Source organism: Cherax quadricarinatus, chromosome 11 (assembly GCF_038502225.1).
Source record: "Cherax quadricarinatus isolate ZL_2023a chromosome 11, ASM3850222v1, whole genome shotgun sequence".
Lineage (NCBI taxonomy): Eukaryota > Metazoa > Arthropoda > Malacostraca > Decapoda > Parastacidae > Cherax > Cherax quadricarinatus.
The window spans coordinates 24,133,595-24,154,817 of NC_091302.1; the positions used below are offsets into that span (position 1 = coordinate 24,133,595).

Consider the following 21,223-nt stretch of genomic DNA (forward strand, 5'->3'; position numbering starts at 1 on the left):
CCCCCACCCCTGACAATACTGCCTGCTGGGACCCTACACTCACCAGCCTCCCAATGCACATACCGTGTACATCCCTAACCCGTAACATATATCGCAGCAAGTCCTTGCACGCTTCCAGCTCCTTTCCATGCCACCAACACCAGACTTCTCTCGTGACCTCTCCCACCCTTCGCCCCTAGCCCCCCTAGTCTTAAGTAACATGCCCAGACATTAATTGCTCTCACCCTAGGTCCCAAAGCTTGCAAACCTAAACCCCCCGCGCATACTCCAGACATCACCGCCTCACGACCCAACCATGCCCGTCCATATCCCCAAATATACCTTAATGCCTTTCTCTGTATCTCCGTTACATCACAGGGCCGCAAAGGATATACAGCTGTCACTCCCCAGATCTTACTATACACTAGTGAATACACGACCATTACCCATTGCTCCAACGAGGAATCCCCGGCTCATAGTCCCCGCAGTCTGCCCAGCACCTTGTCTTGTACTGCCACCGAATTAACCTCCCTGCTTGCCTGTTTGTTTGCCAAATACATAATCCCACATATCCTAATGCTATCCACACCAAACCCCTCACCTATTCTTCCCCCTACCCAGCTCCCCACCTCCAGCAACATCTACTAACGCCTGTTAACCCTCATACCCGTCGCAGCCCCAAACCTTTCAAAGACCTCTCCCATGTAACAAAATCCTCCCGTGCACTAATCAGAACCGTTGTATCATCGACATACCCCACTACACGCCCCAACTCATCATCGCACCTCCTCCTCCACTCACGATCTACCAGCTCATAAAATGGATTCTGTACGCATGCGAACAAGATTTGGGAGAGTGGGCACCCCTGCCGCAAACCTCGTTCCATGCATATATTACCCCCCAGTCACTCATTCACCTGAACCCTCATCATTGCCCCGGAATACAATGCCTCCACCCATCCCACTACTTTTGCACCAAAACCCAAGACATGTAAACACTCCCTCATAAATCCCCTGTCCACACAATCGTATGCAGTTTCCTAGTCCAAACCGAGAGCCCCCCTCCCCCACCCCCTCCAGGAAATCCCAGATACAGCCATGCCCCTCCCTCATACCTCTCCCAGGAAATCCAAACTGTCCTTCATGCAAAACCAACCCCAGAACCCCCTTCAAATGATTGCCCAATATCTTCGTAAACACCTTGTAATCAGCACACATTAAAGAAATTGCTCTGAAAGCACTCAGAACATGCTCCCCTCCCTTCTTAGGAACCAGCACTACAACACCCTTTCGTTGAGAATCACCCATTCTTCCACCAGCCAACATATTATTTAGAACCCCAACAAAAACATTCCTGATGCATCCCCAATGTGTCCTGTAAAATTTAATTGGCAACCCATCAATGCCTGGCGTCTTGCCAGTCTGCATTCCAAAAATTGCTACAACCACCTCCTCCCCACAAATATCCTCTCTCTAACCTTCATCCCCAACACATCACGACGCCCCCTTCCCCTGTCAACCCCCGGGGATCGTTACTCACCCTCCCCTTTCATTTTTCCAGAAACCAAGCATCAGCGCAATAGCCCATGCTTTCTGTTGTGGCAAAGATCACGCCATCCTGGTATCCCCCCACCCCCGAACTTGCCACCAACTGCAGCATGGTTGTCACAGCATGACGTTCTCAGAACTAGCGTAACACGAACCCAGATGGCTTGTCGCCCCATAGTAATGTCCTCCAACCCTGCTCGATAACATATCCCATCGAAAACTTCGTTGTGAATGTCAGCGAGTCTATTCCTTATGGATTCTGCTTCCTCACCCGCCCCACACCCCCTGTCATAACAATTCTTTAGCTGAGATTCCAAATAATTTTGCAAGCCATAACGCCATCTTGCTTCCTCCTTCCCCCTGCCTCGGAAATAGGTTGCAATGCAAGGCTTTGCTTATAACTCCCACCAGTCAACGAGCTGCAGTACCCTATCCCTTCCCTCCATGAACCTACCCCACCATTCCTCGAAACCCACACCCCCTTCCTCACCCCTAAACAATCCTACATTCAACTTCCAATAATCAGCGTGAATTCTGACCCCTCCCTCCCACTGCAAAACAGCAATTACTGCTCTGTGGTTCGAAAAACCTACATCGACCATCTGCACATCCCTCACCTCTATAGCCCGCATTACATAAATCTTGTCTAGCCGCGCCACATATTCTCGCCTGACAAAAGTGTGCTCTGTCCCTAAGCCACCCCCCCACAACATCCACAACACCGACATCCTGCAATGTGTCCCACAGAACCTTCAGAATGCACCCCGCCCCCCTCGGTTCCACATCCCTTTCGCGAATTACACAGTTCCAATCCCCGCCTATGATCATGACTGTCGGCAATGCCAGTAAATAACACAATAATTCATCCCTCACAAAATCTGCTTTTACCCGTATATTACCTGACGCTGGCATATATATACCTATGAGACATACACGTCTCTCACCCCATACCTCATCTACTCTCACAACTCTCTCCCCCCTCCTCCTAACCCGTGACACGCAAGGGGCTGGTGTCCTTGATTGCTATCGCCACCCCCCTTTTAACTGTCTGGCAGCACTAACATACACCTTATAGCCATCCAACCTCAAATCACATCCCAACCTTTGTAGGTATACCGTAGACGTCTCCGATGATGGTATGCAATAAAACATACATTGTTGCAGTACTAAGCGTGCCTCTGACCAACTCTATGCAGACGGTGTTTACACGGCGTCCCCCTCCCTCTGCCATCTTGTACCTTTAAGTACCTAAGTGCAACACTTAACTGACCGATATGTAATACATCTGGTGTTGAATCAACTGACAAACTAAACTAACCAGAAGATTTTATTTCGTCAACGATGTGCAGGTGGACAGGTATTTCTTTTGCCAGAATTTCCATATTTTGAAATACGACTTGCTAAAAATAGATCACACTTACTTCAGCCCAAGCAGCCCTAAAAAAATCCCATTCTGCAATGATCCAAATCTTTCCTCTGTTCCTCTAAAATCCAAGCCACTTTCAGATAACGTACGAATAGCAGCTATGACACGCCTCAAGACATGTTCCCAGTAATAACAGCTTAGACACACCTCAAGACATGTTCACAGTAATAACAGCTATGACACAACTCAAGACATGTTCCCAGTAATAACAGCTATGACACACCTCAAGACATGTTCCCAGTAATAACAGCTATGACACACCTCAAGACATGTTCCCAGTAATAACAGCTATGACACACCTCAAGACATGTTCCCAGTAATAACAGCTATGACACACCTCAAGACATGTTCCCAGTAATAACAGCTATGACACACCTCAAGACATATTCCCAGTAATAACAGCTATGACACACCTCAAGACATGTTCCCAGTAATAACAGCTATGACACACCTCAAGACATATTCCCAGTAATAACAGCTATGACACACCTCAAGACATGTTCACAGTAATAACAGCTATGACACACCTCAAGACATGTTCACAGTAATAACAGCTATGACACACCTCAAGACATGTTTACAGTAATAACAGCTATGACTCACCTCAAGACATGTTCACAGTAATAACAGCTATGACACACCTCAAGACATGTTTACAGTAATAACAGCTATGACACTCCTCAAGACATGTTTACAGTAATAACAGCTATGACTCACCTCAAGACATGTTCACAGTAATAACAGCTATGACACACCTCAAGACATGTTCCCAGTAATAACAGCTATGACACACCTCAAGACATGTTTACAGTAATAACAGCTATGACACACCTCAAGACATGTTTACAGTAATAACAGCTATGACACACCTCAAGACATGTTCCCAGTAATAACAGCTATGACACACCTCAAGACATGTTCACAGTAATAACAGCTATGACACACCTAATAGTAATAACACAGCTATGACACACCTCAAGACATGTTCCCAGTAATAACAGCTATGACACACCTCAAGACATGTTCACAGTAATAACAGCTATGACACACCTCAAGACATGTTCACAGTAATAACAGCTATGACACACCTCAAGACATGTTCACAGTAATAACAGCTATGACACACCTCAAGACATGTTCCCAGTAATAACAGCTATGACACACCTCAAGACATGTTCCCAGTAATAACAGCTATGACACACCTCAAGACATGTTCACAGTAATAACAGCTATGACACACCTCAAGACATGTTCACAGTAATAACAGCTATGACACACCTCAAGACATGTTTACAGTAATAACAGCTATGACACACCTCAAGACATGTTTACAGTAATAACAGCTATGACACACCTCAAGACATGTTCACAGTAATAACAGCTATGACATACCTTAAGACATGTTCCCAGTAATAACAGCTATGACACACCTCAAGACATGTTCCCAGTAATAACAGCTATGACACACCTCAAGACATGTTCCCAGTAATAACAGCTATGACACACCTCAAGACATGTTTACAGTAATAACAGCTATGACACACCTCAAGACATGTTCCCAGTAATAACAGCTATGACACACCTCAAGACATGTTTACAGTAATAACAGCTATGACACACCTCAAGACATGTTCACAGTAATAACAGCTATGACACACCTCAAGACATGTTTACAGTAATAACAGCTATGACACACCTCAAGACATGTTTACAGTAATAACAGCTATGACACACCTCAAGACATGTTTACAGTAATAACAGCTATGACACACCTCAAGACATGTTTACAGTAATAACAGCTATGACACACCTCAAGACATGTTTACAGTAATAACAGCTATGACGCACCTCAAGACATGTTTACAGTAATAACAGCTATGACACACCTCAAGACATGTTTACAGTAATAACAGCTATGACACACCTCAAGACATGTTCCCAGTAATCACACTTCCTGAATTAGTTTTTCCAACTATTGTACCAACCTCGCACCTTGTCTGCGAATTAAGTATGTTAGCACAGAGTCTCGGTGAGAAGTGCTTTTTTCATGATGATCATTTGCTATAGTGTTTTTAGTTGCAAACAGATTACAAACAAAACAGTGAACTCATCCTGTTGACGACAAATACAATAACTCTTCTTTCTTGTATTTTTCACCATTAGCTTTTGTCCCAACGAAAAGTTTTTGTGAACAGTATTTTGAAGGTTTCCCACTACTGAAATGCTGGTAAGACTTGTCAGATGGCCAGTTGTGGTGTTGACAGTCATTGTGGTGTTGACAGTCATTGTGGTGTTGACAGTCATTGTGGTGTTGACAGTCATTGTGGTGTTGACAGTCATTGTGGTGTTGACAGTCATTGTGGTGTTGAAGTCATTGGATCCATAAGTCCTGAAGCTACATCTTCAGGAGACAAATCAAGCCACAACCCTGGATCTTTTACTACATTTACTTCATCTTTTGCAGACTGAATCATTTCACCTTTATCACCATGGTTCACTAAACTTGAATCAACATTTGCAGTACAGGTGTTAAGAGAATTTACAGGTAAAGTGAGATCAGTAGTGAGACATGTGCTAGATGAACCTACTTGTGACACCTCGGTGATTCCATCGTCATCGCATTTTGATTTTGAAGTCATCAAAGTGGTATTTGTGTCCATTTCTGATGACGGAGATCGGTTTTGATCCGGAATCAGTATATCATGTTTCACATGTGAAACTTGTGTGAAAAAATCAATCAGCTTTGCAGTCTTGGACACTAAATCCGAAGCTTTCTCTAGTTTCTTTTTTAATAGTTTTCATTTTTTCCGCCACTTAACTGAAAACGTTTCATTTTCTCTCTTGGGGTCTGTAATAAAAAGAATATTTTGCTTGAGTATTATGTGGTAATTACCATATTTCCACATATCACAGGCAGAACCTTGATATGAAGAATTTAATTACTAGCTTACAGCTGAATCTTGCACTTTCATGCACAAGAAAAGTTATCTGCAATATTCTCTCCAAGACCTTTAAAAACCTCCAAATTTCGAGAAAAAACCCATCTGGCAACACTGTATTTACTCTCAGTGGACGACTGAATGGGACAGCCGACATGACCAAGACAAGAACAATATGTGAGCTTCGGTGGACTGTGTGGCAGTTTACCAGTTACCAGATTCTAATTTTTTGTATTCCCAAAATTAATGTATGTCATTAACCTCTGTTATTACTATTTAATTATTATTATTATTATTATTATTATTATTATTATTATTATTATTATTATTATTATTATTATTATTATTATTATTATTATTATTATATACATTAAGGCATCCACGAAAAAGTGTTTTTTAAGCAAATAAGAACTGCACTGGCCGAGCCTCTAACCCTCGATCTTTAACACGCCACCCGGGTAACCTGTTGAAACTCCAGACAACCTAAACCACTGGACCACCAATGTCACATACAACAGGCGTCTAGTAGCACTAGACGTCACTCCTGTTGCAGACACGTACGTGATTGTAGCAATCTAAGGACGTTCATGAATGCATTAATATGTAAACTGCTTGTGTAACTAGTATTCCAAACGGAAAGAGAAAGAATTTAGTCTTTAGAATGCCACAGCCACGTAGGTGTTCGCCAAAGGAGGTGTCGTCTAGTGTTACTCGATCGCTAGTACACTCAGTTCACACACTGAGGTCCGGAGTTCGAATTTCCTCCAGTATGGATGGAAAACATTAGGGACGTGTTTCCATAAGACACCTGCCGTCCATGTTCACCCATCAGTATAAAATGGGTACCTGGGTGTTAGTCGACTGGTGTGGGTCGCATCCTGGGACAAAACTGGCCTAATTTGCCCGAAATGCTCAGCATAACAAGCGGCTTTCTGTATAGTATTATGTCATTGATGTTAGCTAGGCCTGTATACCTTGTACATGTACTTGTAGTAAATAAATACATTATTATTATTATTATTATTATTATTATTATTATTATTATTATTATTATTGATAAATTAGACACATGTGCAACTCAATAAAGATACCCAAGAGTTGCATATGTGTCTAATTTATCAACATGTCGGTTCTCTGAACCATTCATCTATTATTATTATTATTATTACATTGGTGGTCCAGTGGATTAAGGCGTCTGGAGTTTTAGCAGGTTACCTGGATGGCGTGTTAAAACTCGAGAGTTCGAGGTTCGGTCAGTGAACCTGTTATATGTATGTACATATGTAGTATTTTCATTTAATGAGGGGAGCCTTTTTTTGTGGAACCTGGTTCAGCTGCACCATCTGCAGTTTTGTATCACAAGGTCCTTCCCTGGATGCCCTAAGCACGTGTTAATCCAACCCTGCTTAGCATCATTCCATCTCCTTTATATCCTTGTGGAACCTTTCACTTTTCTCTCCAACAAATGCTACGAATTGCAGCATATTTTAGTTTATATAGCATTAGAGCCACCCAACTCAGGTTATGTATAACATTCTCTCCCAGGGAGGCGTGAAGGCGGTAGTGTACACTGACGTGCTGCAGACATCTGTTATGTTCCTGGGAGTGGCTGTGGTGGTAGTGATCTCCTGCGTCGACCTGGGAGGTGCGGGAGCAGTCTGGAACAAGGCGCTTCAAGGATCTAGGGTAGAATTCTTCAAGTGAGGCCATGAATTACTCAACACCAATTATTTACAATCTCGTTATAGTTTAGAGAAATATACAGTCATGAGCAAAATAAGTTACAGTACAGTTGCTGGAACAATAATAGGAAACCCACAACTCAGAGAGAAAAATTTAGACAATGTTTTGATTCATCGTGACCTCAGGATGGCCAAGGACAGACAGAAACGTTGTCTAAACTTTCCTTACCGAACTGTCGATTCGTCGCGAAATACAGTCTTGTCTGAATAATATATCACAATATACCTCAAGAGAAAATTAAAGTCACAATATCTCGTTTGGAACAAACCGACAAACTTATTAATAAGATACTTGTGCAAGACGGGTATCTTTACTGTGAAAACGTTTCGCCAGCCAGTGGTTTCATAAGTCCAAAACAGAGAGGAACGGTGGAAGATGAACAGGAGTTTGGGATAATCAGTCCCTCAGCCTGGAGTCGATGTATTCGACTCCATCCTGAAGGACTGATTACCTCAGACTCTAACTCATCGTTCTCCGTTCTTTCTATGCTTGACTGATGAATCCACTGGCTGGCGAAACGTTTCTCCCATGAAGACACATAAGTGCTGCATAAGTGTCTCAATCATCAATCCCCGATAACCCTAACCAAGGAGAGGAACTCTTTGACGATGTTTCGGTCCATCTTAGACCAGTACTAAATTACAACTGAAGTGAGAAAAATAAAGGCCTGAAGTCACTACGAAAGGAGGCGACGAAGAAGAGGCTGATAGTATTAGTAGTAATAGTTGTTGCACAAATTGTAGTGTAATATTGGTTGCAGAAGCTGTGCTGGTAACAGTAGTAGACACGGTGATGGCCGTCGAATTAGCGACAGTCGTAGTAGTAGAAGTAGTAGTCATAGCAGTAGTAGCAGTAAAGGTAACAGTAGTGGGATTGACAATATTGCAGTAAAGTCATTGTTGTAGCATTTATAGAAATAGAAGTTAAGTATAGACTGTAGTAGCATTGAAAGAATTTGTTGTAGTAGTAGAAATAGTAACAGTATATTAGTAGAACTGGTACTATTATAGTAGTAGAAGTAATAATAATATTAATAATAATGAGAGAAGTATTAGTAGCAACAAGATAAGATTTGTTCAGATTTTTAACTCTGAGGGTTAGCCACACAGAATAACCCAAGAATATAAGTTCATCATCGAGGACTGTCGACTAGCATCCTGGTACCTACTTACTGCTACGTGAACACCAACAACAGGTGAGTAGTAGTAGTAGTAGTAGTAGTAGTAGTAGTAGTAGTAGTAGTAGTAGTAGTCGTAGTAGTAGTAATTGGTTGTAACTTGATACCGTGGTTCATTGTTTTGAGAACTCTGTAAAAACTTTCATTTGTGGTCACAGTGGTGCCTGTGCTAACCTCTCTGTGGTGTATATATATATATCTAGTTAGATGAATCTTATTGTAGCCAGCTGGCCCAGTGGCTTGTGTGCTGGAAGGGAATTTTACGACTCACTCGCCACGAGTTCAATTCCCCCCCCCTCCCACGTGGTATGGTTTGGTTACAACTGTGTCATTACCCACTGTTGGGAGTGGGAGACAGACAAATACTCAGGCGCATCAATGGAGAGAAAAAGGATTTCTCCAGTCTCTTCACCTCCGAAGTAAAGTTAATCAAAACCTTAATCTGCCACTCCCTCCCAAAGATTTATTTGGCCTCATTAACTGATTTTCTATAAACAAGAGGCTTTACAGTAAATATAAGGAATGGGAATGGTCTCTCCCACCAGCGCCGTCTTAGCAAACTTGTATATGGAACACGTAGAAGTTGAACGCTTCGCAAACATCATCCCAACCAACGTCCCATAGTTACGTTATGACCAGTCTACAAATATGTAGACTGGTCATTCAAGCCGTTCATCATTTTGGTGTCGTTATCGCTAGTCAACTTGCAGACTGGCCCTCACATTTCTTGCGCTTTCGAAGGTTTCCTAATCAATTTTAGAGAGTTCCTCGGAGCATTCGGTTAAGTACGCTTGGGAAACTGGAGAGAATAGGTGTCTGGAGTTGAAGAGCTGTGTAGTAGTAGTAGACTTAGGGTGATTTCGTTGACCTTACTGAACTCTGCATTAAATTCAACTGCTTTTCTTTCAACAACTGGCTCTACAAACAAGCGTATGGGGTTTCTTATCAAAGCAGTCCTATCAAACTTGTATATGGAGCACTGAAATTGTGAACGCTTCGCCATCTTCATCCTAATAATCTACGTTACATGCCAATTCCCAAACGTTTTGGCATGCAAAATCTTCAGAGAATGCTCAACACAGCTGAACCGGCCATCCAGCTCACACTTCAAGAAGAGTGTAGATAAATGGTTCAGAGAACCGACAAGTTGATAAATTAGACACATCAGCAACACTTGGGTATCTTTACTGAGGTAATGCTTCGCAACACAGTGACTTTGTATTGGACTGATGAAGCAACTGTGTGGCGAATCGTTTCCTCAATAAAGATACCGAAGTGTTGCACATGTGTCTTATTTATTAACTGTGGGAAGAGACCAATGACAGCTTACCTTTTCTCGACGCCCTCATTTACAAAACAGAAATAAGAGCACTCAAAGATCCCAAGTTTACAGGAATCATACATATAAAAACGATCGTACACTTCTATTTTAGTCAGGGTACTAAGACCAAACGGAACATCATCGTTGGATTATTCCTAAGGGTATACCGAATTCGAAGTCCAGAGATTCTTGACGAGGACAGAGTACTCGCACAAGCTGGTACTAGACTCTTCACTGATTCCTGACCATGGCCAAGCTGAAGAACCTTGAACAAATCAATGCAGAGGATTACACAATCCCTGTGGTAGTTGTGACAAGGTTTACGTCGGTGAAACGGCACTTGGCCAATAGTTACCTCCACTACTAGTACTACTACTACTACTACAACCACTGTAGTAGTAGTAGTAGTAGTGGTAGTAGTGGTAGTAGCAGTAGCAAATTCTTTCAATACTACTACTCCACTATACTTTTGCATTTACCTCTACTACTGTCATTACCGCATTACTGCCACTCCCACTGCGGCTACATATACTACTACTACCACTACTATGTTACTAATGCTTCTATTATTACTACTACTACGCCACTACCACCATCATTACTACAACTACTTCTACTACCACTCCTATCTTCCCCCACCCCCCCTACCGTAATGGCATGAGACCTTTCCTACCTTTTCTCAACCCGTTTGTGACTTGACACTCTGTCCAGGACCGACCGAAACGTCGTCATAAAGTTCCTCTCATAAATGTGAGTTTCTGCTGAGTGCCTGTAGTGTTTAATATAGGTAAAATCTTCCTGAAGGTATTTATATATATATATTTCATTTATTTAGATTTTGAAATCTGTGTGGGGTCATTCATCGCAAGGAATGGTGGAGGCTTGATCTTTTGTGCACTTATTTCAGGGACAGAGTTTCATAAGTCACTTCATGGTGAGGACTGTCAAGATCCTTGAACTTGCAACACCATCCATATCTCACCTTTATCGGAGATAGTCTCGAACCTTCACCAGATCTTGTGACAAATAACCAAAGTGGATTTAATATTTCATATAAAAAATAATAACCAGTTTTATTTGTCCACAGTCTCGACCCCAGCCCACTGATTCGTCATACCTTTTGGTCGTCAGCAGCAATGGGCCTCCACTTATGCCTATATACGCTGGCTTTCAGCCAGTCATCTTTCCAGAGGCTTGTGTCTGTCAGTAACCTTCAAACATCAAAGAGGCAAGTAAATATCAACCTGATCAGGAAAAACCCTGAGTGCAAGAGTAGGTGGAGAATCGAACGTTCTTGAGTTTTGTGCTAAATGTCCCATATGGTTTTGCAATTCACATTAAAATCTGTGTGAGGGAAAAGTTCAATAGATAGGAGTAGCGAGGGAGTATATAGTAACAACAGTTTCATTGCCGGCTACTTGTTAAGGTAGGGTAAGTCAAGCTCCCGCTATTCCCGCCTTTTTTTCCCCTTCACCGAAAGTGATAGTTTCATTGCCGGCTACTTGTTAAGGTAGGGTAAGTCAAGCTCCCGCTATTCCTGCCTTTTTCCCCAACCCCGAAAGTAATAGTTTGACTGCCGGCTGCTAGTTAAGGTAGGGTCAGTCTAGCTCCCACTATCCCTTCCCCTCCTCCTTCCCCCCCCCCCGAAAGGTGACTTGTGGGGCTCTGGTCCAAACAGTAATCACTAGACTCACAGCTCCCAGCACTACTGTGAGTACATACCTGCCTTGTATTCTAGTGGATTTATGGGTTGAAAGCTTCACTTTTGACCAATAATAAACTTAGTCTTTTCAGCCTTGCTTAATGTTGACTGTTGTAATAATCACCACATCTTTTAGGTATTGTACTTATCATGGAGAGTGATTATTTAAGCAGTGGGTAACCTGTCTATCTTTTCAGCTTGGATGACAGAGAGGGTCACCTGTCAATCAACGAGAAGAACTGGTGGAGATGGACTAACGTCCTGAGACTTCCCCTTTTTGGATTTAATTCCCTGTGCACCTGTATGAAATTGCAGGACGTAACCCATCATCATTACAGTGGTAAAGAACCTGTTTTCCTTTCATTAGGATAGAATACTCAAGGCTATACTGTGAAGAACTAGCCAGTGGGTCGTAACCAACACCTGCGACCCCCCCCCTATCATCAGCAACGGCTACGATTTCAACAACACAGTGTCACCAACATCAGACATCCCTATATATATTAGCGCTGAATTCAGTTATCATTTATATTTTTCATTTTTCATTTTCTTTAATGTAGGATTAATATTTCATATTTAAGTGTTTTATATTTTATACTTTCTATATAATAAAGTGTTTATGTTTGGCTGTTATTATTTCTTTTTCTATTCATTAATTTTCCTGAGGAGGAGCCAACCTTGGTAATACTGTCTGAAGTTATTACAGGGCTGAGTAAGCCTTCACAATCTGAAATTAGACTAAAAGCTCATCCTAGCCTCTACCAGTCAATCACTTTATGTAATTCTAAAGTAAAAGTGGAACTGCGGGGGCGTTTACCCCTGGAACACCCTCCAGGTATCTACAAATACGGATACAAATGTGGTGACAATTAACCCAGTTCTGGAGAACCAACTTTAAATTAAGTCTTGCTGTATATTGCTATAATCTGTGGTGGTTACTAACCTAACCCATGATTTGCGTACGTAAAAAGGCAAATAGATTACTGGGATTTATATCATGAAGTGTAAGCAACAGAAGGCCAGAGGTCATACTGCAGCTTTATACATCATTAGTAAGGCCTCACCTAGATTATGCAGCTCAATTCTGTTCTCCATGTTACAGAATGGACATAAATTCGTTAGAAAACATTCAGCGTAGGATGACTAAATTAATACATAGCATTAGAAATCTTCCTTATGAAGAAAGATTGAAGACTCTTAAGTTACATTCACTTGTTAGACGAAGAATGAGGGGAGACTTGATCGAAGTGTATAAGTGGAAGATAGGTATTAATAAAGGGGATATTAACAAGGTCTTGAGGATATCTCTCCAAGAGAGAACCCGCAGAAATGGATTTAAATTAGATAAGCTAAGATTTAAGAACATAAGAACAGTGGTGGCCTGTACTTAACTCAGTGGTGACCTGTACTTAACTCAGTGGTGACCTGTACTTAACTCAGTGGTGACCTGTACTTAACTCTGTGAAGAAGTGTCTTGTTTGCGCCCGTGGACTGAACCAAGATGCCCTCCATCGAGCAGCTTTACCAGCAACTTAAGGAAGAATTGAGGGCAGCGAAGATGGAGATACGGCGATTGACCGAGGAAAACAAGAGGATTCGTAGTAGTCCTCCTGTTTCGAGTCCTCAGGTCAAGAAGGGATCGTGGTCAGTGGCTGGACAGCAGGGGACGACGAAGTTGACGATCAAGAAGACGAATGGAAAGCCAGAAACGATGAAGAAGAAAGAGACTGCTGTGGAAACTCCTGTGGAAACCTCCAACGCATTCTCGGTGCTACCTGACGAATGTGAGTCGACTACTGGGATCGTCACGACGAACGACAACAAGGAAGGTAAGAATGTTGTTGTTGGGGATAGCCAGGTTAGATACATGGATAGGGCATTCTGCTTGAAGGACAGGGGAAGGAGACAAAGGGTATGCTTTCCTGGGGCTGGGATGGAGGACATTGTTAGCTGGCTTGACAACATCATGAACGGTAATGGGATCAATCCTATTATTTGCCTCAGTGCTGGAGGCAATGATGTAGGCAAGCGTAGAAGTGAGGATTTAGTTAGAAAGTTCAGGACAGCTATAGACATAATTAGGAAGAAGGGGGGGCACCCTGTTATATGTGGCATCTTGCCAAGAAGAGGTGTTGGTAATGAATGGTTGTCCAGAGCAATTGGTATTAATTGTTGGCTGGATAAACACTGTAAGGATAAAGCAGTACCATTCATTGACAACTGGGACAACTTCTATGGCCGAAATGACATGTATGCCAGGGATGGGGTTCACTTATCCAGGGCAGGTGTGGGTTTTCTTGCTAACTCAGTTGACGGGGTTGTTAGGACTTTAAACTAGGATTAGTTAGAGGTATGGGTTTAGAAATGATTAATAATGAGTATGGATATATTGACTTATGCTCTGATGTTAAGAATCTTAATAGTAACTGTCATGGAGTAACTCTGGGTAATGATAATTTCAGAAATTGAGTAAAAACAAAGATGAATAGCAAAAATGTGCAGAAGAAAAAACATATGATGGTATTTTATACTTACAGTCGAAGTGCAAGAAATAAAATTAATGAACTACGTTTGGTAGCATGTGCTGGGAACTTTGATATCATTGCATTAACTGAAACGTGGTATGATTTAAAGAGTCGGGATATGACTGCTGAGTGTAATATTCAGGGATTTAAGTTGTTCAATGTGGATAGATCTAATGGGAAGGGGGGAGGAGTTGCATTGTATGTTCGAGAAAATATTAATTGTTGCATAAAAACAGGTATAAAAATAGATGGAGCAGTAACAGAGTCTGTTTGGGTAGAGTTCGTGGAGGGTTAAGAAAAACTAATTCTAGGTGTAATATACCGACCTCCAGGCTTGGATCACGATAGAGGGAAACTTCTTTGGGACGAAATTGTTAGGGTTTCTGGACACAGTAACATAGTCATAGTAGGGGACTTTAACTTTAGTCAAATTGACTGGAATTCTTTGACAGGTAATCGAGAGTCCAGTGACTTTATGGAAACAGTTCAGGACTGTTTTCTGAAACAGAGTGTAACTGAGCCTACAAGGGGTAATAATTTGCTAGACCTAGTCTTGTCAAATAAGGAAACACTCGTGAATAATCTGGAGATTACTGAAGACCTTGGCGCAAGTGATCACAAATCCATCACTTTTAGCATTAATTGGGAATGCAAGAATAATGATAATACAGTAAAAATCCCTGATTTTCGTTCTGCCGATTACAATGGACTTAGGGAACATCTGTCTAATCTTGATTGGGGTTATCTAGCTAAAGATTTTATTGACGATAATCATACTTATGAATATGAAGGGATCTGCTTTTATGATTGTTTTCTTAATAATATACACAGTGCCCAGAGTATACACATTCCCCAGAGAGAAATTAGGTCTAATAATAACGATCCCAAATGGGTTAACAGGAGGCTAAAGCATCTATTAGGGGAGAAAAGGGGAATTAATAGGCGCATCAGAAGAGGAGAGGTTAACCTTACTGACAAATATGTTCAGCTTAAAAGAGAAGTAAAAAAGACGATTAGAAAGGCTAAACGTTACTATGAAATTAGAGTTGCTAATGAATCAAAGACTAATCCAAAGGGGTTCTTTCAAGTGTATAGGACGAAGGTGAAGGAAAAAGTAGGACCTCTGAAATCTGGGAATGGACAGCTGACGGATAATGAACTGGAAATGTGTTCCTTATTTAATGACTATTTTTTGTCAGTTTTTACACAGGAAGATGTAAATGAGATTCCCGTAATTAACAATTATTTAGTTCCTGATGAATTTAAGTTAACTAATATTACTGTCACGAGGGACATGGTTATTAAACAGATAGACAAACTGAAACAAAAAAAGTCCCCGGGACCCGATGAGTTGGTTTCAAGGGTACTTAAGGAATGCAAGATGGAGCCTAGTCATCGATTAACGAGTGTATTCAATGCGTCCATCCTTACCAGTGTTGTGCCAGATTTGTGGAATATGGCTAATGAGGTTCCTATATTCAAATCAGGGGATAAGTCCACTCCTTCAAATTACCGTCCAATAAGCCTGACATCTATAGTGGGCAAGTTATTAGAATCAATTATAGCTGACATTATCAGAAGTCACCTTGAACATCAAAAAGGTATACAATACCGACAGGTTGTTAGGTAAGACACATATGCAACAGTTAGACAACTTTATTCCGAAACGTTTCGCCTACACAGTAGGCTTCTTCAGTCGAATACAGAAAGTAGGCAGGAACAGTAGAGATGTGAAAACGATGTAATCAGTCCATCACCCTTAAAGTCGTAGAATTTGAGGTTGTCAGTCCCTCGGCCTGGAGAAGTTCAGTTCCATAGTCAGGAACTGACTATGGAACTGACCTCCCAACATCTGAGTTCTTACCTCTTCTAGTGACCTACGTCTCACCTCTTTGCGCTATATAAGGCTCCATCCTGTCACTTCATCTCCATATTGTTTCATTCTATGGAACAATGCTCTTCTCCAGACTAAGGGACTGACCACCTAAAAACTTTAAGGGTGATGGACTGATTACATCGTCTTCAAGTATCTTCTGCTTCTATCAACTTTTCTGTACTCGGTGGCAATATAAACACAAATGCAGTATAATGTGATCCTTTATTGACTACGTTTCGCCCACACAGTGGGCTTTTTCAAGTCACAAACAGAACTACCTGGGGTGAACGAACGAACGAAAGTTCAGGTAAGATCCCAAATGGGATGAGCGGGGAAGACGGGACAGACGAAGAATAGTGCTGGAGAGGAGTGTTCTTAGTCGTAGAAATAGAGCCAGGGCTTAACCCAGCAGCAAAGGCGATCGTGGGGCAGATATTGAAAAGAGAAATTCCGGTTCTTCTGTTGGGACTCCGGTGGGGTGAGCTGGGAGTAAGGGACTTGCGACGTTTAGAGCTAGAGAGGAGTGCAGAACTGAATCATGTCTTAACCCAAAAAAGCTAAGGCGAACGTGGGTCAGAGAATGGTACCTGTCTTAGAAGGTACCTGTCAGCGGATCCAAGGTTATTTGTAAGTAGGGTTAGGAGCAGGATCATGCAAGGAGTAGAAAAGGTTGTGTTGGTTTGTGGGTCTGCGAATGTCTTCGTCAAGGAGAGAGGTCCAGTAGTCATGTCGTGTCTCAAGTTTGTCTATCTGTCTGTCACTGAGCCTCTTCCAGTACAGATTCAGCGCAGGGACGTCTAACTGGGCATGGAGAGACTCGCTTGTGGCGAAGTCCTCCCATCTGACATCAAGCACCCAGCGCAGCGCCTTGTTCTGGACACGCTGCAGTTTAAGTAAGTTTGTTTTTGCTGCAAGAGAGAGGGCTAGAGGAGAGTAAGTTATCAGAGGACGTATTAGGGATTTGTAGAGGTGTAGTTTGGTGCGTTGAGAGGCATGTTTCAGCTTGTAGAGGCCCGCAAGGGCCTTACTAGCTATTGCATGCCTTGAGTGAATGTGTCCGTGTAAACGAAGAAGGTAGTCAAGATTAACGCCAAGGACAGTGACAGATTGTGTGATAGGGAAGTAAGTGCGGGTGTCAGCTGTTCTGAGTTCGACAGGTAATGTAGGATCACGTTTCCTGTAGTTAAAATACGTAATGCTGGATTTTGCTGCATTGGTTTTGATCCTCCATTTTTGTTCCCAGATGGCTATCCTGTCAACCTCTTTTTGTGTTTTGTGTGTGAGTGTATCTATATTGGCATGAGTGATAAGTTGTGTAATGTCGTCTGCATAGGCTAGTGTGATGGAGTTGTGGTATATAGGTGTTGGAATGTCGTTAGTGTATAAAATGTAGAGGGTAGGGGAAAGGACAGATCCCTGGGGTACTCCAGCATTTAGTGTGAAGTAGTCAGAGTAACAGCCTTGAAATTTGATTCTCATGGTACAGCCGTCTAGGAAGTTGCAGAGGAGTTTACGAGTTTTGAGAGGCAGGTTGAAGTTAGTGCAGAGTTTGTACTTGAGCCCCTCGTGCCACACAGTGTCAAAAGCTTTTTCAACGTCTTTTGCAACAAGGGCTGTCCTGTTTCTTTGTTTTGTGTTTATGTGGATGTAGTTGAGAATGATGTTAATGGCATCCTGTGTGGATCTGTGTGTTCTGAAGCCAAACTGGCCATCTGAAAGTAGAGAATTATGTTCCAGGTATCTGCGAAGGCGATGATTAATGAGTTTTTCAAAGAGTTTTCCTAAAGTTTCGAGGAGGCTGATAGGGCGATAGTTTCTAGGGTCAGAGTGGTCTTTATTGGGTTTAGGAAGGAGGATAGCAGTAGCAGCTTTGAAGAGGGAAGGGAAGTATCCAGAGGCAAGGGAGGCATTGAGGAGGTTTGTGTAGGCAGTAATGATAGAGTCAGGAAGGTGTTTCAGGATAATATGGTTTAGGCCAGAGGCACCAGGAGCCTTTGGAGGAAGGTGTCTGAGGAGAGTTTTAATGTCTGTGTTGGTGAAAGGAGTGTCGAGTTCTTGGGAGGAGGTAAGAGTGTCTAGATGTATGTGGCTGTCTGGTGTTGTTTCTTGTGTGTGTGCAGTGTTCCAGTGTTCTATGTTCTGAATGTGTTGAATAACGTTAGGGTGAGGTGGGTGAGCGTGGAAGATGTTCTCCCAGATGTGTTTGAAGATGTTGGTAGCAGCCTGTGGGTCTGAGATGTGTGTGTTGTTGTGGGTGATGTGTTTGAATTTGTTGGTGGGAGTAGTGCCTCTGATTTTTTTGATAAAGTTCCAGAAGGCTTTAGTGTTTTTAACACGCTGCCTGTCCGCTTGTTGTATTAGTCGTGACCAGTGATTGTTGTGGTCTTGGTCTAGGCTGTGTAAAATGTTGTTTCTAAGGTAAGTGAGATCTAATCGGACTTGATTAAATCTATGTGTGTTGTAGAGGAAGCGGTTGTGGTAGCAGATAATTAGTCTTCTTGTTCTGAGTGACGGTTTGAAGGAATAACGAGTGGTGTGAGTTTTCTTTGGTATTGCGATGTTGGCTGCTTGTGTAATGGTGTCCTGGATGAGATCAAGTTGAGTATCGATGTCAGAGATAGGTTTGTTGTTGTAGTCATAGGTGAGGTTAATATTGTCTATGTGTTGTTTGAAAGCATCCCAGTCAGCGTTCTTGTAGGAGAATGAAGGTGTGGTTGGAATGAGGATAGGGTTGGAGGAGATGTGTAAGATGACTGGGATGTGATCAGAGCCTGTAATAGGGCCAGGTGAGATGTAATGTTGAAATAGAGAGCTGGCTCGGTTTGCCAGAATGATGTCTGGTTTGCCTTGGCCCGTGTGGTTGAAGAAGGTATTGAAGTCTGGGCCAAGATGAATTAGGTGTTTATGGTTTGTGAAGTTGAGTAATTGGTGACCAAGTTGGTTGTTACTGGTGTGATGAAAGGCAGTGTGTTTGGCATTCATGTCAGCTAGTAGGTAAGTTGGTGTGTTGGTGTAGTTGAAGACTAAGGAGAGGTCGTGTATGTTGAGAGTAGTGTTTGGGCGAGCATAGGTGGTGAAAAAGATAAAGGGGCCAAGGTGGGTGTGTATTCTGACCGCAAGACAGTGTTGGTGAATAAAAGGGATTGGGAGAAATTCATGTTTTATGTTGGAATTGACAAGGATGGCAACCCCATCGTGGGGATCATAGGGGGACTGTAGTGCAGTATAACCATAATGGCGGATACATTGAGGGGCTTTGAGGCAGGTACTGTTTAGCAAAACAATATCTGGCCTCTCTGCTTCAAGGAGCTCGGCCAGTAGGTGTCTAATTGTAAAGTAAGAACGTACGTTGAACTGAATCGCCTTAAACGTGATTTAATGGTTTCGTCTTAGCAAAGTTAATGTCGGGGGAGGAGTTTGGATTAAAGCCCGTGATAGTGGTGCCATCAGTGGATGTGTGTTTGTAGGTGCTACGGACCCGTTTCCTGGAGGGGGAGGAAGAGATGGATCTGTTTTTATGTTCTTTGGTCTGTCCGTTAGAAGTTGGGGTAGGTTTAGGTTTGAGTGGATTTTGTCTGGAGGAGGTGGAGTTGGACCTGGATGAGGTTTTGGTTGTGGTGGAGTGGGCGAAGGTTGATGCAGAGGAAGTGGAAGTTTTGCTAAGCTGTGAGGAAGTGGAAGCTTTGGAAGGGGATGAAGTGGGTAAGGAAGTGGGGGGAGGGGTGGTCGTAGCAGTAGGGGTGTTGGTGGGAGGTGTAGAAGTAGTGAAGAGAGGTAGTGGAGGAGGAGAGCTGGTGGGAGTAGGAAGTGGGGGGGTGGGAGAGAGGAAGGAGGGAGAGGTTGTAGGAGGCTTGGAAGAGAAGCAGGAAGGAGGGATAATTAAAGAGGGAAGATTGTTAGCAGACAAGATTAGGTTAAGGACATGTGAGTAGTCTGATTGGTAAGCTTGTGAGATTACCATCGCAGAGTGGGCAGCAGTGGCAAGTTGACAGTTAGTTTTGTAGTCTAGTGTGGGTGTAGAAGGAGAAGTGCTTGTAGTCTGTGTGTTGGTGTTTGATGTGTATAGAGTAGAAGAGGTAGACCAAGTGCGTGGGGAGGCCCAGGCATTGGGGGTAGGGGAGGGAGGTGTGGAAGGGGAGGGAGGTAAGGAAGGGGAGGGAGGAGCAGGGAAGGGGTTGGGTAGGGAGGGAGGTTGGTTTGCTCTGAGGGAGGAGAGAATGTGCTTTCTAGAAGGGCAGGAATTTGCAACTGCAGTGTGTGACCCGCCGCAGTTAGAACATTTAAGGGGGAGGTTGCAAGTATTCCAGAAGTGGCCAGTTGCTGAACATCTGGAGCAGACTTGTGTAGATGTGCATGTGTTTTTGTCGTGGCCGAATTTGTAGCATTTAAGACATTGTGTGATTGGGTGGAAGTTCGGAGTGAAGAGAGCGTTTGGAGGAATGCGGATGGTCTTGGCAAAGATTCCTTGACTGAAGAGTGTAGAGGCGTCAGCAGGAGTAGAACAGCGTATTTTGAGAATGGTAGAGTTTTCTGGTCTGTAAATATCGTCGACAGAGACTTTGTTCTTAGTACTGATATCTTTTATTAAGTCTTCTTTGTCTGTGTCATAGGCTGTCAGGAGAGAGTAGTCTACGTGTTTAGCAATGACTGTGCTTTTGGCACGGTGCTCAGGAGTCCAAATAATGGTGAAGCCTGCGTTGAGAAGTTTTTGTCTGGTATCGCTTGAGGTGTACGCTTCGTAGGAATGTTTGTCAAGAAGGAGTTTGAAGCCTGAGTTGGTTTTGAAGACTTTAAGTTGAGGTGCACCAGTGATCTGATATAATAAATTTTCCGGACAGATAGTGGCATCAGGATTAGAAAATTTAAGGTTTAGCGAGAAGGAATTGGATTTAGTAGAAGCAGAGGCAGGTGTGGGAGGTTGGGGGAGAGTGGAAGGGGGGTGGGAGGTGGAAGGCAACGAAGGCATCGTCTAATTACGAAAAGATGTA

At 42.7% G+C, this 21,223-nt stretch overlaps 1 protein-coding gene across 1 annotated transcript in view; it reads left to right on the forward strand.

Annotated features, from left to right (window-relative positions):
* Window positions 1–21,223, forward strand: part of LOC128687528 (sodium-coupled monocarboxylate transporter 1-like) — a 230,617-nt gene that overhangs the window by 68,298 nt on the left and 141,096 nt on the right. The window contains exons 2-3 of the mRNA XM_070083859.1: window positions 7,437–7,591; window positions 11,220–11,360. Of these exons, the coding sequence (XP_069939960.1) occupies window positions 7,437–7,591; window positions 11,220–11,360 (296 nt within the window). The remainder of the gene's footprint in view (window positions 1–7,436; window positions 7,592–11,219; window positions 11,361–21,223) is intronic.